This window comes from Piliocolobus tephrosceles, chromosome 1 (genome assembly GCF_002776525.5).
Source record: "Piliocolobus tephrosceles isolate RC106 chromosome 1, ASM277652v3, whole genome shotgun sequence".
NCBI classification, from domain to species: Eukaryota; Metazoa; Chordata; class Mammalia; order Primates; family Cercopithecidae; genus Piliocolobus; species Piliocolobus tephrosceles.
Genome location: NC_045434.1, coordinates 196,179,090 through 196,197,347, shown reverse-complemented (window position 1 = coordinate 196,197,347; position 18,258 = coordinate 196,179,090). Strand labels below are relative to the sequence as shown.

Genomic DNA, 18,258 nt, shown 5'->3' with positions numbered 1-18,258 from the left:
CACAAAAGGGAAAAAAGTAATGGACTAATAGTTTTTAATTATATTTATAGATTTTTTTTTTTTTTTTTTACAAAAGGGAACATACGTACACACAAGAAGAAATGCCTCCAAAAGTGTGGACTTGGCTGGGTGCAGAGAATAATTTGCACAAAGAATGACAGAATTGAAGCAATTCAAATTTTTTTCCCTTGCTTTTTTTTTTTGTTTGTTTGAGATGGCGTCTCGCTCTGTAGCCCAGGCTGGGGTGCACTGGCGTCATCTTGGGTCACTGCGAGCTCCACCTCCCAGGTTCACGCCATTCTCCTGCCTCAGCCTCCCAAGTAGCTGGGACTACAGGCGCCTGCCACCACGCCTGGCTAATTTTTTGTGTTTTCAGTAGAGATGGGGTTTCACTGTGTTAGTCAGGATGGTCTCGATCTCTCGGCCTCGTGATCCACCCGCCTTGGCCTCCCAAAGTGCTGGGATTACAGGCATGAGCCACTGCGCCCGGCTCTTCCCTTGTTTTTACAGTTACTGTGCTATCACTGTTGATTTCAAATTTGTTGTTTAAATGCAAGGATGTGGAGACATGAACTACTCCCAAAGTGAGCTCCCATGATTTCGACCCACTGGGGACTCTCAAACTAAAGGTGTTTTGTAGCTGACTCCCTGTGTGCTGGGGGCCAAGCATATAACTCAGAGTTATCCAAATTAGCTTCCATGTAGAATATATTACTTATTAAACGTTAGGTAATAAAAAATATGAATCTGCAGCTTACATATATTCCTAAAACTTACAGTAGTCCCTCTGCTTTAGGAGGCCGAGGTGGGAGGACCCCTTGACCCCAGGAATTCAAGGCTGCAGCGAGCTGTGGTTGTGCCACTGCCCTTCAGCCTGGCTGACAGAGGGAAACTCTGTCTCTTAAAAAAAAAAAAAAAAAAAAAAAAAAAGAACAAAAAACAAAAACCTCACAGCAATCACAACAATTAGTACTTTGGCCAACAGAGGGATCTCTTTAGGAAGGATGATTTTATCACCAACATTATTTAGAATTGCCAAGTCATGGTGACAGTAAAAAGCAGACCTACCCAGTTTCACTGATGTTTCTATTTTATCTTTTTTTTTTTTTTAATTTTTTTGTAGAGATGGGGTTTCGCCATGTTGCCCAGGTTGGTCTTGAACTCCTGGGCTCAAGCAATCCGCCTGTCTCAGCCTCCCAAAGTGCTGGGAGTACAGGCGTGAGCCATGGCACCTGGCCTCACTAATGTTTTTAAATTCTCTACAGACAAAGCATGCCTAAATTTCTTCCACACGGCAGACTCACCACCACCCTTACCTGATTCACCTCTGCCTCAGGCTACCAATTTCCCATCTTTGGCCAAGACAAAGGCCCCTTCCAAAGCTGACAACATTCCACTACTTTTTTTTTTTGAGATGGAGTCTCGCCCTGTCACCCAGACTGGAGTGCAATGGCATGATCTCAGCTCACTGCAACCTCTTCCTCCTGGGTTCAAGCCATTTTCCTGCCCCAGCCTCCTGAGTAGCTGGGTTTGCAGGCACGCACCACCACTCCCCGCTAATCTTTAGTAGAGACAGGGTTTCACCATGTTGGCCAGACATGGTCTCGAACTCCTGACTTTGTGATCCACCCACCTCAGCCTCCCAAAGTGCTGGGATTACAGGCATGAGCCACTGCGCCCAGTCCTTTTTTTTTTTTTTTTTGAGATGGAGTCTTGCTCTGTCACCCAGGCTGGATTACAGTGGCGTGAATTTTTATTTCCCGGTTTCAAGTGATTCTCCTGCCTCAGTCTCCCAAGCAGCTGGGATTATAGGCGTGCACCTTGATGCTCAGCTAATTTTTGTAGTTTTTTTTAGTAGAGATGGGGTTTCGTCATATTGGCCAGGCTGGTCTCAAACTCCTGACCTCAAGTGATCCATCTGCTTCAGTCTTTTTTTTTTTTTTTTTTTTTTTTGAGACGGAGTCTCGCTCTGTCACCCAGGCTGGAGTGCGGTGGCCGGATCTCAGCTCACTGCAAGCTCTGCCTCCCGGGTTCACGTCATTCTCCTGCCTCAGCCTCCTGAGTAGCTGGGACTACAGGCTCCTGCCACCTCGCCCGGCTAGTTTTTTGTATTTTTTAGTAGAGACGGGATTTCACCGGGTTAGCCAGGATGGTCTCGATCTCCTGACCTCGGGATCCGCCCGTCTCGGCCTCCCATAGTGCTGGGATTACAGGCTTGAGCCACCGCGCCCGGCCTTGCTTCAGTCTTTCAAAGTGCTGGGATTACAGGAATGAGCCACTGCGCCTGGCCAACTTTCTTTTATTAATTCTTTTATAAAAAGAGACAAAGACTACTTCTAAATCCACTCTTTCTAATTTTGGCTCCACAAGCTATTTCCAGCCAATGACCCTGGGTAAGTCAGTTCATCTCTTTAAGTCTGTTTTCTCATTTGGAAATGGAAGTAACAGTCCCTGCCCATGCCTTACCCCTGTGAGGGCTCCATGAAGCAGTGGGGGAGAAGAGTGTTTAGAAAGAGGGAGGCACCACCCAGGTGGCAGGTGTACACAGATGGCAGGCCTTGACAACAAAGTTGATTATGTTCTTCTGAGGTCACTGGATCCAGGATCTGGGAGAGGGGAAGGGGATCTGGTGGGTGCTAGACTGCAATCACTGAGTTAGATTTTTTCCTTCCAGGAAAAGGCTAGCTCCTCTTGGCCAGGAGGCAGAGGACTGATCACCATGACCTGGCCTGCTCTGCTGCTGGATCAGAGCCTGGCTGGATAGAGAAGTTCTCTTCCAGTGGAAGGTGGCCAAGGAGCAGGGTACAAAGAAACACTGAAACCCACTGGCTCTTGTCCTGGGAAGCACCCGGAAAAGAGCTCACCTATTTGTTTAACTGTCTTCCCCAAAGAAAATGTAACTTTTTTTTTTTTGAGACAGGGCCTCATTCTGTCTCCCAGGCTGGAGTGCAGTGCCATAATCATTGCTCAGTGCAGCCTTAACATCACAGGTTCAAACCATCCTCCTGCCTCAGCCTCCTGATTAGCCAGGACTATAGGCACATGGCACCAGGCATTTTTTTTTTTTTTTTTTTTTTGGGAGGCCGGGTTTTCCTCTTGCGCCCAGGCTGGAGTGCAGTGGCCGGATCTCAGCTCACTGCAAGCTCCGCCTCCCGGGTTTACGCCATTCTCCAGCCTCAGCCTCTTGAGTAGCTGGGACTACAGGCGCCCGCCACCTCGCCCAGCTCGGTTTTTTTTTTGTATTTTTTAGTAGAGACAGGGTTTCACCGTGTTAGCCAGGATGGTCTCGATCTCCTGACCCCGTGATCCGCCTGTCTCGGCCTCCCAAAGTGCTGGGATTACAGGCTTGAGCCACCGCGCCCGGCCTGGCATTTTTGTGGAGACAGGGTCTCACTATGTTGCCCAGGCTGGCCTCAAACTCCTGGGCTCAAGCAAGCCTGCCTCAATCTCCCAAATTGCTGGAATTACAGGCATTAGCCACTGTGTCTAGCCACAGAATGTAACTTTCTAGAGTGGGGGTCTTTTTTTGGGGGGAGCTCAAACAGCAGAAATGTATTTCTCACAGTTCTGGAGGTTGGGAAATCCAAGATCAAGGTGCTACCAAGGTAGATTTCATTCTGAGGACTCTTCCCTTGACTTGTTATCAGCCACCATCTTGCCATGTGCTCACATGACCACATGACCTCTTCTTTGTGAGCTTGAGAGACAGGAAGTAAGCTATCTGGTGCCTCTTCTTATTAGGGCACTGTCTTAGTCCATCTAGGCTGCTACAACAAAATACTTTACAGTGGGTAATTTATCAAAGACAGAAATTTATTTCTCCCAGTTCTGGAGGCTAGGAAGTCCGGGATCAAGGCCCCATAAGATTTGGTGTCTAGTGATGACCAGTTCCTCATCCAGAGCACTTTCTATGTGTCCTCACATGGCAGAAAGGCAAGGCAGCTCTCTGGTGCCTCTTTTTTTTTTTTTTAATTTCTATTTATTTATTTTTAGGCAGAGTTTACCTCTTTTTGCCCAGGTGATCTGCCTGCCTCAGCCTCCCAAAGTGCTGGGATTACAGGCGTGAGCCACTATGCCCGGCCTCTGGTACCTCTTTTTTTTTTTTTATTATTATACTTTACATTCTGTGATACATGTGCAGAACATGTAGGTCTGTTACACAGGTATACACATGCCATGGTGGTTTGTTGCACCCATCAACCCATTATCTATTTCTCTTAATGCTGTCCCTCCCCTAACCTACCTCACCCCCTGAACAAACTTTTTTTTGAAAGAGCCAGCTAGTAAATATTTTAGGCTTTTCAGGCCATATGGTCTCTGTTGCAAGTACTCAACTCTGCTGTTGTAGTGAGAAAGCAGCCATAGACGATACGTAAACGGAGCGTGGCTGTGTTCCAATAAAACTTTATTTATGGATACTACAATATGAATTTCATATAACTTTCACATGTCATGAAATATTCTTTTGACTTTTAAAATGATTTAAAAATCTAAAAACCATTCTTAACTTGCGAGCATACGAACACGGTAGGCCAGATTTATGGTGTGGGCCACAGTTTGTGCACCTCTGTCCTAGAAGGCAGAGACTGTCTTCTCCTCTGCTGTATTCCCAGTGCCTAGAACAGTGCCTGGCATGTAGCTGGTGCTCAGTAACTATTTGTTGGTGATCAGCTGCTCCTTCTTCTGCCCCTTTTAACTCCAATTACCTCCCCAACTCTTCCTGCTACTATATCACCTCTGCTGTCACCTCCTGTCCTCTCTGATGCCAGCAACCAAAGTCAGCCTCACCCCCAGGCTCCAGGACAATGGCACTGCTCTGTGGAGGAGCTCATTGCCTAGTTCTCCGCCTTGCTGTCCTTCACCCGCTGCAGTTCTGGACCATCCCACCTGCATGCTTCTGTTCCTCCTCTTCCTCTCTGACCACTCCCTCTTTTTTTTCTTTTTTCTTTTTTTTTGCTAATTGCAGTGACTTTATTTTAAAGGGTTTTCAGACTTATAGAAAGGGGCTTTTTAGATGGGGCTGTGTCACTAGTCAACCATCTTCACTGTGGAGTCCTAATCACTATGATGTTTGTTTTGTAGATCACAAGGATTCCTTCAAATTGTCGCTTCCATTCCTTCATAATAGGTTACATAGTTTGAAAGTACACCCCTCCTTCTCTAGTACATTGCATTCAAACAGGTTGCTGCTACTTCTCTATTGTCATTAATCTTTTCATCATCTTCTTATTCCTCTTAGCACAGTCGGGGCATAACATATTATCTTCTATTCCTGGGGATAGGAAAATGCAGACAGATAACAAGAAGAGAGAAATCATCCTCCTGTGAGTGGTAGGCACCCAGGCCTGACCTGCATGAAACTGCAGGTGCACCCAACCCTTTGTGTCTGCCGAGAGAAGTCTGCCATGGACCACACACCACCTGACTCCAGAGGCTTGCATCAAAAAGGCCTCAAGAGAAACAGGAATGGAACATGAATTCACAGCCATAGGCTGAACAGCCCTTGCAGCAATTCTTGCCCGTGATGCCAACATGGCTCCCTGTGCTGAAGTTATCACTTCAACTGTATTAGTCTCTTCTGCTCTCTCATTCATCTCATAAGTTTTCTGAAGCCGTGCTGTCTTGGTCACTGCCTTGCATTTCCTCGAACATTGCTGTAATCTGGTCCCTTGTGACACTTCAGGTATATCTTGCTGTTGTTCAGGGTAAGCATGCCTATGGACCCTCAGATAAACTTCGATTTTCTTGCCATTGGTACTCAAACTGAGTTGTTGACACCAGTCCCGCAAAGAGTCCCAACACACCTTATTAATGGGAGGCAAAATGGTTGGCAAGGGAAGGCTGGCATTTCGCATCTAGCTTTTTGTGGAGCTGTAAATTGTTCATTTGTTTGAAGTAGATGACCTTGATTGTATTTCATAGGCTTCTCCAGTTTGACATCAGAAGTTGAAGAAACACTTGGTTCCGTTTGTTCCATATTTGGATCATCTTTAACTAGCACCAATGTCAAAATCACACTTTCCTCATCATCTACTTCCCCCTCAAAGAAATTCTTCTTGCTGCTATCCAAATTTGAGTCTGACATTTTCAGCAACACCCGTCTTGCCCATTCGGTGATATGTTGTTTTAAAAATTAGGCCGGGCAAGATGGCTCATGCCTGTAATCCCAGCACTCCGGGAGGCCCAGGCAGGCAGATCACTTGAGTCCAGGAGTTCGAGATCAGCCTGGGAAACATGGTGAGACTCCTGTCTCCACCAAAAAATACAAAAATTAGGTGGGCGTTGTGGCACGTGCCTATAATCCCACTTACTTGGGAGGGGGTAGTGGGAGGACTACTACTCCCTCTTTTTTTTTTTTTTTTGCGATGCAGTCTCACTCTGTGGCCCAGGCTGGAGTGCAATGACGCAATCTCGGCTCACTGCAACCTCCGCCTCATGGGTTCAAGTGATTCTCCTGCTCAGCCTCTCGAGTGGCTGGAACTACAGGCGTATGCCACCACGCCTGGCTAATTTTTGTATTTTTAGTAGAGATGGGTTTCACCATGTTAGCCAGGCTTAAAACCACTGCCTCTTTGGCTTCATTGTCTACCAGTCCCTGATCACAGTCAGGGGAGTTCCTCTAGGCTGAGGCCTCATGCCTTCACTGCACACAAGTGCAGAACCCACTCAGTGAACCCCAGGCCCCAGTCTCTGGCTCTCCCGCTTCTTTGCAGGGGGAAAAATTTGGAGAAAAGAAGGAAGTCTATGATTGTCACCTACCATTTCTTTTTTTCTTTTTCTTTTTCTTTTCTTTTTTTTTCTTGAGACAGACTCTCACTCTGTTGCCCAGGTTGGAGTGCAGTGGTGAGATCTCGGCTCACAGCAAGCTCCGCCTCCCGGGTTCATGCTGTTCTCCTGCCTCAGCCTCCCAAGTAGCTGGGACTACAGGCGCCCACCACCACACCTGGCTAATTTTTTGTATTTTTAGTAGAGATGGGGTTTCACCGTATTAGCCAGGATGGTCTCGATCTCCTGACCTCGTGATCCACCCGCCTCGGCCTCCCAAAGTGCTGGGATTATAGGCATGAGCCACCACGCCCGGCTGTCACCTACCATTTCTATGGAGCACCTATCGTGTGCCAGGTGCTACACAGGTATTTTATTGCCTGATCTCACTTAATACTCATAACCACCTCTAGTTTTCCAAGGCACAAACTGAGGCTCAGAGGGGTTAACTGAAATACTCAAAGTCACACAGCTAAGAGGTAGCCAGACCGGGATGAGAGCCAGGGTTGGTGTGGCTCCATTCACAAGTACATTTTGAGGGCCTACAGTATATCATATGTATCCAGAGAAACAGCAGTAAACAGACAAGTCCTGCTCATGGAGCTTTGTTCTAGTGGGAGAAACAAACAGGTAAATATATAACAGGATTGCTAGTAAAGAGGTTTGCCATGAAAAATAAAAAGATAACATAGGTTATATCGCTGATGGAGAGCTTTTTTTTTTTCAGATAGTCTCGCTCTGTCACTCAGGCTGCAGTGCAATGGCATGATCTCGGCTCACTGCAAACTCCGCCTCCTGGGTTCAAGTGATTCTCCTGCCTCAGCCTCCCAGGAAGCTGGAATAACAGGCGTGCGTGCCACCATGACTGGCTGATTTTTGTATTTTTAGTAGAGACGGGGTTTCACCATGTTGGCCAGACTGGTCTCAAACTTCTGACCTCAAGTGATCTGCCCACCTCAGCCTCCCAAAGTGCTGGGATTACAGGCGTGAGCCACCATGCCTGGCCAAGGGGAACTAAGAAAAGCAAAGTCCTCTCCAGGAGGTGACATTTGAGCAGAGGTGTGAATGAAGTAAGAGAGTGAACCCTGAGAACTGGAGAAAGAACGTTCCAGGTGGAGGGCACAGCAGGAGCAGAGCCTGATGGGAGCATATCGGGCATGTCCAGTGATCCGCAAAGATACCTGGTGGCAGGAGGGCAGCAAACTAGGGACAGAGTGGTAGGAGAGGGTGACCAAGGGAGTAGGCTGAGGCCTGGGGGCCTTCTCAGACTTGGCCAAGACTTCGGATTTTGTTTGAAGTGTAATGCAGGAGGCACAGGAGAGTTTCAAGCAGAAGGATGACACCATTCCCATCCCTCAGATGAGGGATGAGACAGACAAGAGACTCTGCCCCCTGGCTCCATCACTGCCACCCACTGTGTACACACTGAGCTCTCCTGGACCCCTTTCTGAACTTAGCATAGTGAAGTGGTCAAGAGCACTGGCTTTCAGGTCTGAGAGAAGTGAGTTCCCAGCCCAGCTGCAATACTTACTGGCTGTCTGACCATGGGCAATCCTGTTCCTCTCTAAGCCTCAGTTTTCTCATCTGGAAAATGGGGACAAATGAGGACAATAAATTTTTTTTTTTTTAAACTGACTCTCGCTCTTTCGCCCAGGTTGGAGTGCAGTGGTGCAATCTCGGATCATTGCAAGCTCCACCTCCTGGGTTCATGCCATTCTCCTGCCTCAGCCTCCCGAGTAGCTGGGACTACAGGCGCCCGCCACCATGCCCAGCTAATTTTTTGTATTTTTAGTAGAGACAGGGTTTCACTGTGTTAGCCAGGATGGTCTTGATCTCCTGGCTTCGTGGTCGGCCTACCTCGGACTCCCCGCCCAGCCGATGACAATAATTTTTGTCTCATGGCATTGTATCGTTGGGGTGATTTGATGATCTCTTACTTGTAAAACACTCAGCTCCAGGCAGGCTACATAGTGCTCTCTCAATAAGCACTCATAGTTTGTTACTATTTTTTTTTTTAAGTTTTTTGAGGCAGGATCTTGCTCTTTTGCCCAGGCTGCAGTGCAGTGGCTCAATCATAGCTCATTGCAACCTCAAACTCCTGGGCTCAAGCTATTCTCTGGCCTCAGCCTCCAAGTAGCTAGGACTACAAGTGCGTGCCACCGTGTCCGGCTAATGTTTTTATTTTTAGTAGAGATGGGATCTTGCTATGTTGCCCAGGCTGGCCTCAAACTCCTGGTCTCAGGTAATCCTCTTGACTCAGCCTCCCAAAGTGCTGGGATTACTGGCATGAGCCACTGCACCCCACTTGTGATTATTATTATTTAAAGTCTCAGCTCTGTTCTGGCACTTTGTAACAGCACATTAAAGGTAACTATCATTATGATTATTCTCCTCACCCTGTTCTGCCTGTTAAAGACACATTAGCCAGGAACCCCCTTTACTGAGAGGCCAAGAAAGAATAATGATGACAGACCCTCTCCCCAGGGCAGGTCCCTTCCAGAACCTCTGCTCTTGAACATTATAGAAAAACCTTGGCCGGGTGTGCATCCCAGCACTTTGGGAGGCCAAGGCAGGCAGATCACAAGGTCAGGAGATCAAGACCATCCTGGCTAACACGGTGAAACCCTGTCTCTACTAAAAATACAAAAATTTAGCCGGGCGTGGTGGCACATGCCTGTAGTCCCAGCTACTCGGGAGGCTGAGGCGGGAGAATAGCTTGAACCTGGGAGGCAGAGGTTGCAGTGAGCCAAGATCACGCCACTGCACTCCAGCCTGGTAACAGGGGGAGATTCTGTCTCAAAAAAAAAAAAAAAAAAGAAAGAAAGAAAAACCTCCCAGGCTTCAGCAGAGGGACCCAAAAAACCCAGCCCTCAGCCCCTGTCAGTTCAGGCCCCTACTCCTTGCCAGAACTGCCTCTTCAACAGGGTGCAAAATGGTTGCCTCACTTATGTCTAGCAAAGCCCTTTCACACTCACAAGTTACTCATTTAACAAACACCTCAAGGCCAGACGAAACCCTGTCTCTACAAAAATCTTTTAAAAATTAAAAATTAAAAAAAATTAGCTGAGTATAGTGATGGTGCCTATAGTCCCAGCTACTTGGGAGGCTGAGGTAGAAGAATTGCTGGAGCCCAGGATGTTGAGGCTGCAGTGAGCTGTGATTGCACCACTGAACTCTAGCTTGGGCAACAAAACAAGATCCTGTCTCAAAAAAAAAAAAAAAGTTAGAATTTATCCACCACTCAGAGTGTAGCATTTCAGAGCATGAGATTAGATTGCCTGGGTCTGAGTTGCAAATCTGCCATTGCATAGCTGGGTGATGTTGGACATAACATTTAGTCTCTTTGAGTACCTCTGTGCCAGGCAGTGTGTCGGGTGTCAGGGAGACAATGAAGAGTCAACAAGACCCAACAGCTGCCCTCTCAGAGTTTACAGTCTAATTTAAAAGCCAGATGTAGGCCGGGGTCGGTGGCTCACACCTGTAATCCCAGCACTTTGGGAGGCCACGGCGGGCAAATCACCTGAGGTCAGGAGTTCGAGACCAGCCTGACCAACATGGAGAAACCCAGTCTCTACAAAAACACAAAAAATTAGCCGGGTGTGTGGCAAGCGCCTGTAATCCCAGCTACTCGGAAGGCTGAGGGAGGAGAATCGCTTGAACTCAGGAGGCAGTGAGCCGAGATCGTGCCATTGCACTCCAGACTAGGGGACAAGGGCAAAACTCTGTCTCAAAAAAAAAAAAAAAAAAAAAGCCAGATGTTAATCAAATAGTCACATAAATACATGTAAGAAAGTACAACTTTGAGAAGCACTGTGAAGTATTGATTGCTATGGGCATGAGTACTATGGAGGTGAGGGAAAATGTCCTGGAGGAAGTGATGTAGAGCTGAGCTGGCTTGAAGAACACAGAATACTGTTTCAAGTACAAGGAGTGGCATGTGCAAAAGCCCTGTGGCAGAACTGAAGGAAAGCCAGTGTGGCTGGAGCCGGGAGAGAGGTGGAGCAGTGTGTGCTGAAACTGCAGCAGCATCAGCACTTGTGGATTATGGTTTGTTCTGCACAGCTCTCTGATGAGTGACTGCTATGCCTACTCCAGAGATGGGCAAGATGACCTGGAGAAGCTCTCCAGGTACAGCCCAGATATCCTTTGGGCTCCCTTCTTACCAGCATGACCCACTCATGGGAGAGGGGACACAGGAAGTGAAGCTTATTCATAAAAGGTTGAAAGCACAACCAATCAATCAGCCCTTAAGTGAGAGGATGCACTTGATAGGGAGATTACTTTGAGAGGGAGAAGAAAGAGGGTCGGGGCCCAGGATAGGGGAAAGCTGAAGGTAGAACCACTCCTGCTTTCCCTCACTTCCTCTATTCCTGCCATCCACCCTACCTCTCTGGCCCAGCCCCTGACCCTCATTCTGTGGGTCTCAGTGTCTCTCTTCCTAACTTAAATGTGGCTGACTGCAAGTCAGGTATCTGGCACCTGTGTGCGATCTGTTTCAACTCCTGACTAGCAAATCAGAATACATGATACCCAGTTAAATTTGAATTTCAGACAAACAACACATAAACTTTTAGTCAAAATATGTTCAAGTATAACAGCTCAAACTGGGAGCAGCAAGAGCTGGGGCATCACAAACTGCTTCCAGGTAACTGAACTGGATGATCCCCACACTGATGTGAATAATGGCTTCCATCTCTGGTCCAGGCTGCCGTCTGTTTTGTCACCTTTTCTCATCAGGGAGGTGGAGACTATGTGAACAAAAGAACACACTCGGGGCTGGGCGCGGTGGCTCACGCCTTAAACCCAGCATTTTGGGAGGTCGATGGGGGCAGATCACCTGAGGTCAGAAGCTCAAGACCAGCCTGGTCACCATGGTGAAACCCCATCTCTATTGAAAATACAAAAAAAATTAGCTGGACGTGGTAGCAGGCACTTGTAATCCCAGCTACTTGAGAGTCTGAGGCAGGAGAATGGCTTGAACCCAGGACATAAAGGCTGCAGTGGGCTGAGATCATACCATTGCACTCCAACCTGGGCAACAAGAGTGAAACTCTGTCTAAAAACTAAATAAATAACATACTCTGGAGCCAGACTGTCAGGTTGTCTCTCCGCTCTGCCATTTTTCAGTCCTGTGGCTTTTTTTTTTTTAGATGGAGTTTCCCTCTTGTCACCAAGGCTGGAGTGCAATGGCACAATCTCAGCTCACTAAAACCTCCACCTCCCAGGTTCAAGCGATTCTCCTGCATCAGCCTCCTCAGTTGCTAGGATTACAGGCACCTGCCACCACGCCAAGCTTTTTTTTTTTTTTTTTTTTTTTGTATTTTTAGTAGAGATGGGATTTCACCATTTGGCCAGTCTGGTCTTGAACTCCTGACCTCAGGTGATCCACCCGCCTTGGCCTCCCAAAGGGCTGGGATTACAGGCGTGAGCCACCATGCCCGGCCGCAGTCCTGTGGCCTGGGAGGGACCCAAGTAATGGGATGCTTACTGCCCTCAGTTTCCTCATCTGTACACTGGAGAGAATAATAGCACATAACCCATAAGATTACAAGGATTACCTTAGTTTATGTAGGTAAAAAATGTGTAGAACAGTGCCTGGTCCATAGTAAGTGCTATGTTAGTGTTAGCTGTCATTATTTGTTTAGTTACACCACAACGAATGTAAACTCCATAAAGGCAAATGCTTTATTTATTACGTATTTTATTATTTATTTTTCAGCAATGGGGTCTCACTCTGTTGCCCAGGCTGGAATGAAATAGCGTAATCATAGCTCACTAGAGTCTCGAATTCCTGAGCTCAATGGATCATTCTACCTCAGCCTCCTGAGTAGCTAGGATTACAGGCACCCAACTAAGGACTTTGATTTATTCATTGCTATATTCTCAGGCTCTAGTAGAAAGCCTGAGCCATGCCCCCTGGTGTGCTGAGGCAAAAGGATTGCTTGAGGTCAGGAGTTCAAGGTTGTAGTGTGCTATGGTCGCCTCTATGAATAGCCACTGCACTCCAGCCTGGGCAACACAGCAAGACTCCATCTTTAAAAATAATAATAATAGGTCGGGCGCAGTGGCTCATGCCTGTAATCCCAGCACTTTGGGAGGCCGAGGTGAGCAGATCACGAGGTCAGGAGATCGAGACCATACTGGCAAACATGGTGAAACCTTGTCTCTACTAAAAAATATATACATAAAATTAGCCAGGTGTGGTGGCACATGCCTATAGTCCCTGCTACTTGGGAGGCTGAGGCAGGAGAATTGTTTGAACCCGGGAGGCAGAGGTTACAGTGAGCCAAGATCAGGCCACTGCACTGCACTCCAGCCTGGGCAACAGAGTGAGACTCCATCTCAAAATAAAAATAATAATAATAATAAAAAGAAGGCTTGGCTTACAATACATGATCAGAAAGAGGGTCTAGTGTGTAATATATAGCCATAAATAAACTAGATGTGGTGGCTGTAATTCCAGCATTTTGGGAGGCTGGAGGATCGCTTGAGGCCAGGAGTTTAAGACCAGCCTGGGCAAGATAGTGAGATTCCATCTCTACAAAAACAAAACATATAGAAAATTAGCTGGGGGCCTGGTGCAGTGGCTCACGCCTGTAATCCCAGCACTTTGGGAGGCCAAGGCGGGAGGACCATGAGGTCAGGAGATTGAGACCATCCCAGCTAATACAGTGAAACCCCGTCTCTACTGAAAATACAAAATGTTAGCCGAGCATGGTGGCACGCACCTGTAGTCCCAGCTACTCAGAAGGCTGAGGCAGGAGAATTGCTTGAACCTGGGAGGTGGAGGTTGCAGTGAGCCGAGATTGAACCACTGCACTCCAGCTTGGGTGACAGAGCGAGACTCTGTCTCAAAATAAAAGAAAAAAAAATTAGCTGAGCATGGTGGCACACCTGAAATGCCAGCTACTTGTGGGAGGTAGGAGGATCGCTTGAGCCCAGAAGTTCAAGGCTTCAGTGAGCTATGATCTCACCACTGCACTGTAGCCTGGGCAACAGAGCGAGACCCTGTCTCTAAAAAACAAAAAATATATAGCTGTAAATAATTTATTGAATTAAAATGAATCTTGTCCTATATACCTGAAAGATTGAGATTATAATTCCCGTTTTACAGATGGAGAAATTGAGGTTTGGAGCCGTAAAATGAGTTTCCCAATATTAAGAAGGTAGCAGAGCTGGAAGTCAAACCCAGATTTGTTGGGTTCCAAAGTCCTTTCCACTCAAAATTCAGTTCAACAGCTGAGGTCCTACCCTGGGAAAGCCATGGAAAAGGGGGAGCATGTGGATTCTGAAGAAATCCTTATCCACTTTGATTTGTGTGTGTGTGTGTGATGGAGGCTCGCTCTGTCGCCCAGGCTGGAGTGCAGTGGCACTATCTCGGTTCACTGCAAGCTCTGCCTCCCGGGTTCACGCCATTCTTCTGCCTACGCCTCCCGAGTAGCTGGAACTATAGGTGCCCGCCACCACGCCTGACTAATTTTTTGTATTTTTAGTAGAGACGGGGTTTCACCATGTTAGCCAGGATGGTTTGGATCTCCTGACGTCGCGATCCGCCAGTCTCGGCCTCCCAAAGTGCTGGGATTACAGGCGTGACACTGATTTTTTTAAGCCCTAGTCTGTTCTCAACTTCTTGTGTGACCTTGGGTAAGTCACTTCATCTTTCTGAGCCTGTTTCATGATTTGTAAACTAGGTGGTGGTAATCACTCAAGGAAATCACATGGCTCGCAGGAAGCTTTTGATAAACATTCCTTCCCATCCCCCTGCCTTAGAACAGCTTTGCAGATAACGGACCAATCTTCCTGCCTGCTAAACCAGCAAGCTTGTCCCTCCAGCAAGCTCACTCCTCACACGTAAATACATCTCACCACACCCGGACCCCTAAGGCTCTTTAGGTGGAGGCTGAATCTCTCTGGGGGAACCAGTTTCCTGGCCTTTCAGTTCATCCTGGGAGCCTGGTCCCTCCTCAGAGAGTCGCAAACCTAAACCAGTCCAGAGCTGGGGCTGCAGGTGACTCCAGGGAGATCTGGCCTGAAAGGACTCCCTTCATAGGGCAGAGTACAGATTGCAAAAACGCATATTAAGAAATAAGTCTTGGCGGGGCGCAGTAGCTCACGCCTGTAATCCCAGCACTTTGGGAGGCCGAGGCAGGAGGATCGCTTGAGCCCAGGAGTCAGAGTCCAGCCTAGGTAACACAGCGAAACTTCATGTCTCTTTCTCTCTCACTATATACACACATACATACATATATATGTATATATATAATATTTATTTATGGATGTAATATTTATATACATTATGTAAAATCAGTCGATCAATCAATCAATCACTCTATGGTGGCGCTGTGGGTCCTGATTGTGGTAACAACTGCTGATGCTGGGCCTGGGGCACTGAGATCGCCCGGAGATCACAGTGTTAGCTTCAGTGCGGGGTAGAAATTAGTAGAGGACAGGGGATCTCTAGGGCCTGGTGAGTTGAGGGCCTAAGGGGAGCAGGTCCCAGGCTCCTTCCAAGCCTCAGCCCAGATCAGGCCCAGGAACCCAGTGTGAATGTGTGTGCGGGGGGTGGGGATAGGGTGCTTCCCTCCCGTTGGAAGGAGAAGGAACATCTGGGCTGGGATTCCAAATGAGCTAAGAGGGGGAGAACGGTGGCCCTGGTGTGGTGTGTCCAGGGGAACAGCGCTGGGAGGGAAGAAGCCAGCAGGGCCTCTCGGGCTGAGCCGAGCGCGGGCCGGGGGCTTGCCGCGGGGACCCGGCCGGCCCTCGGGGCGCGGCGGGGGCGGGGGTCCGCGATGGGAATGCCGCGCCGCGGGGGCTGGGGCGGGGCTTCTCCGGCTCCGCCCCCGCGCAGGTAGCCAATGGGCGCGGCGGCGCCCGGTGACGGAGGGAGCCGAAGTGCTAGTGCCGCGGCGGCGGCGGCGGACGGCCCAGCCGGAGCGCGAGGGGCTCGGGGGGGCGCGGCGGTTCGGGTCGCAGAGCCAGGGACCCCTGGACCCGGGAGGCGGCGCAGCCAGGGCCGCCAGAGGAGCGCGGGTGGCCCGGCGGCGGCGCGATGCCGCTCGCCCAGCTCAAGGAGCCCTGGCCGCTCATGGAGCTAGTGCCGCTGGACCCGGAGGTGAGTGAGCTGGGCGGGGGACGGGCGCCCGCGGCCGGCGAGCCCGGATCCTCACAGGGGCGGGGCGGCCCGAAGCGCCGCTGTAGCCCGGCGGGCGCCCGCGAGGGCACGAGTGCCCTCCGATCTCTTGCCCACTGTCCGGCTCCACCCCCCTATGCCCCGGGTGTTCGTGTGCGAGGGACAGTTCCGCCAAGCGCCGACTATCTCCCCGCCATAGCCAGGAGAGGGGATCCTATGGGGCGCTGAGATCTGGCCGCCTTCACCCCACACCTAGGATCGTCCCGGCATCTGTCCAGAGCTGTCGGAGCTTCCTCCATTAGTGCAGACGGGGAGATCTTCAGTGCCAGATGTCTGGGATTCTATCAGAGACAGGGGTTATGGGACCCCCCCACTTCTTCCAGGGCCTTCCGCCAAGAGCCCTGCTTCTGGCTTCATCGCGGCTGAGCCTAGAAGGATTTCCCCTCTTGACCCCTGGCGGTTGTGGAGTGTGGGATGGCACCACCCTTCTGGGACTGCAACTCCTGATTTTCTTTGCCCTGAGGCTAGGGCCAGAGGACACCTGTGTTCCCTACCCTGGGCTGTGGAGAAGAGAGTGGGGAAGAGCCCTTAGACCTTGTGAAGATGATTCCCGGCAGGGCGTGGGGGGACGTTGGTGCCTGCCTCCCTTCTTATGCCCCTTCCGGTAGGAAGGGCTGGGCCCTTGGGGAGTTTGGCTTCTGCCAGCCCAGACTCCCCAGACAACTTAGCTCCTTCTCTCCCAGAAGCAGCTCCTGTCCTCCCTTGAGGACTCTGTGGCTCCAGCCCCTCAGCGTGCAGAAGTCCACCTCTTCCTGTGCCTTTTGACCCCAGGGTCAAGGTCAAGCTCCGGAATGAGCTGGTGGAAAACTTCCTTCTTAACCTCTTGCTGGGAAGGAAGCAGGTGATACTCTCCTTCCCAGGTGGTTGTTGCGGGTATGCAGGGAGGGAATGGAGGCCTCATTTGAGCCCAGGATCTGAGATGACTTTCTTCCAGCTTGGGCCTGGAGACCCTGCCTCAGTCCCCTCCTCTGCCCTCTCTTACCTAGGGCAGCCACCAAGTGTCCTGCCTCTCAGGACCACAGGCTAAGATCAGGGTGAGCACCCAGGGTCCCCAGCCCCCAGGGTGTGCTGCCCCTTTAAAGGGATGGCCGACACTGGCTATTGGAGGGTGGGCGCGGCAGGATTAGGTAACCAACCTGAAGGCGCAATTTGGAGTAAATTGCTCTGGGATTCCTGCCATGGGGATTTTACAGGCACTGCTAGGCTGCTCAGAGGTTCTCTCGCTGACTCACCCTCTGAGGTGAGGAACACTGCCCTCTGCAGCCCCTGTACTGCCACCCCCTACTAGGACTGGGGCACAAGGTCCTGGGGGTGGTGCTCAGAGGTGGATTCCTTTGTCCAGGCACGCCCCGGGACCAGGCCTCCAAAGGGGAAGGTAGGGCTGGGAAAGGCTGGGGAGAGACTATGCTGATAGGGAGGGTGGACACCCAGGAGCTGGATCCTTGGTCTGGGGCACCACTTCCTGCTCCTCTTTAGGGAATCCTGAGGCAGGGGCCAGCTTCCCAAGGGGCCAGATTTAACTGGGAAACTATCTCAGTTTTGAGTTCTGTAACACCTGAGGTCTGTGAGAAGCGAAGACCAGCGGACTTCCTGGGATTCGTGGGACAGGGGGACGCGATTTCCTCAGGAGTTTCGCTCCAGAAACGCTGTGTGATCCTCAGTCAGTCCTCAGCCTGTCTGGGCCTCTGCTTCTCCAGTGGCAAGTGCTAGGTTCTAGCCTCCACTTCCTGGGCCTGAGAGGGTGCAGAGTGTTGGGTACTGTTGTCTGGTCCCCCCTCCCCCACTCCTGGAGGTGCCAGGCGACTGGGTGTTGTTGTTTGGGTAACAGGAGCCACAGGGCAGCCACGGTGCAGGTTGGACTGTTCTCACTGGAGAACAGGGCCTCGCTGTTCTTAGCCCAGGTGACTTGTAAGCGATACAGCCGCCTGACCTGCAGGTACAGGCACCACCGCTGCTGGCAGCTCCTAGCCAGGAAGGAGGCAGGTGAGGGGCTGGTGGGGGGCTTTTCACAGGGACCTAGGATCTGGACTGCTCTGCCCTCCCATAGTGCTGCTGAAAATGGGCCGCTGGGAGGCAGGGCCTGGCCCAGGATGCAGCCCAGGTGGAGCAATCTATGGGAAGTGTGGGTGAGGATTCTGCCCGGGCTTCGCTTAGCCCTGTTGAAAGCAGTAGTAGCCTTGTCCCCAGGCCCAGTTCTGCCACGTACAGAGCTTTACTATGTGCCACCCATTCTGCCTTACGAATGTCACCCCACTTTAATTCTCACCACAGCTTCTCATGGTAGGGATTATTACCCCCATTTT

The 18,258-nt window shown here is 50.0% G+C and overlaps 1 protein-coding gene and 1 pseudogene across 1 annotated transcript in view; one reads left to right on the top strand and one right to left on the bottom strand.

Annotated features, from left to right (window-relative positions):
- Positions 1–5,155: 5,155 nt before the first annotated feature.
- On the bottom strand, positions 5,156–6,085 carry LOC111547488 (annotated as a pseudogene).
- Positions 6,086–15,643: 9,558 nt separating this feature from the next.
- RPS6KA1 (ribosomal protein S6 kinase A1) overlaps positions 15,644–18,258 on the top strand; it is a 46,387-nt gene continuing 43,772 nt past the window's right edge. The window contains exon 1 of the mRNA XM_023219549.2: positions 15,644–15,877. Coding sequence (XP_023075317.1) covers positions 15,815–15,877 — 63 coding nt within the window. The 5' untranslated portion in view covers positions 15,644–15,814. The remainder of the gene's footprint in view (positions 15,878–18,258) is intronic.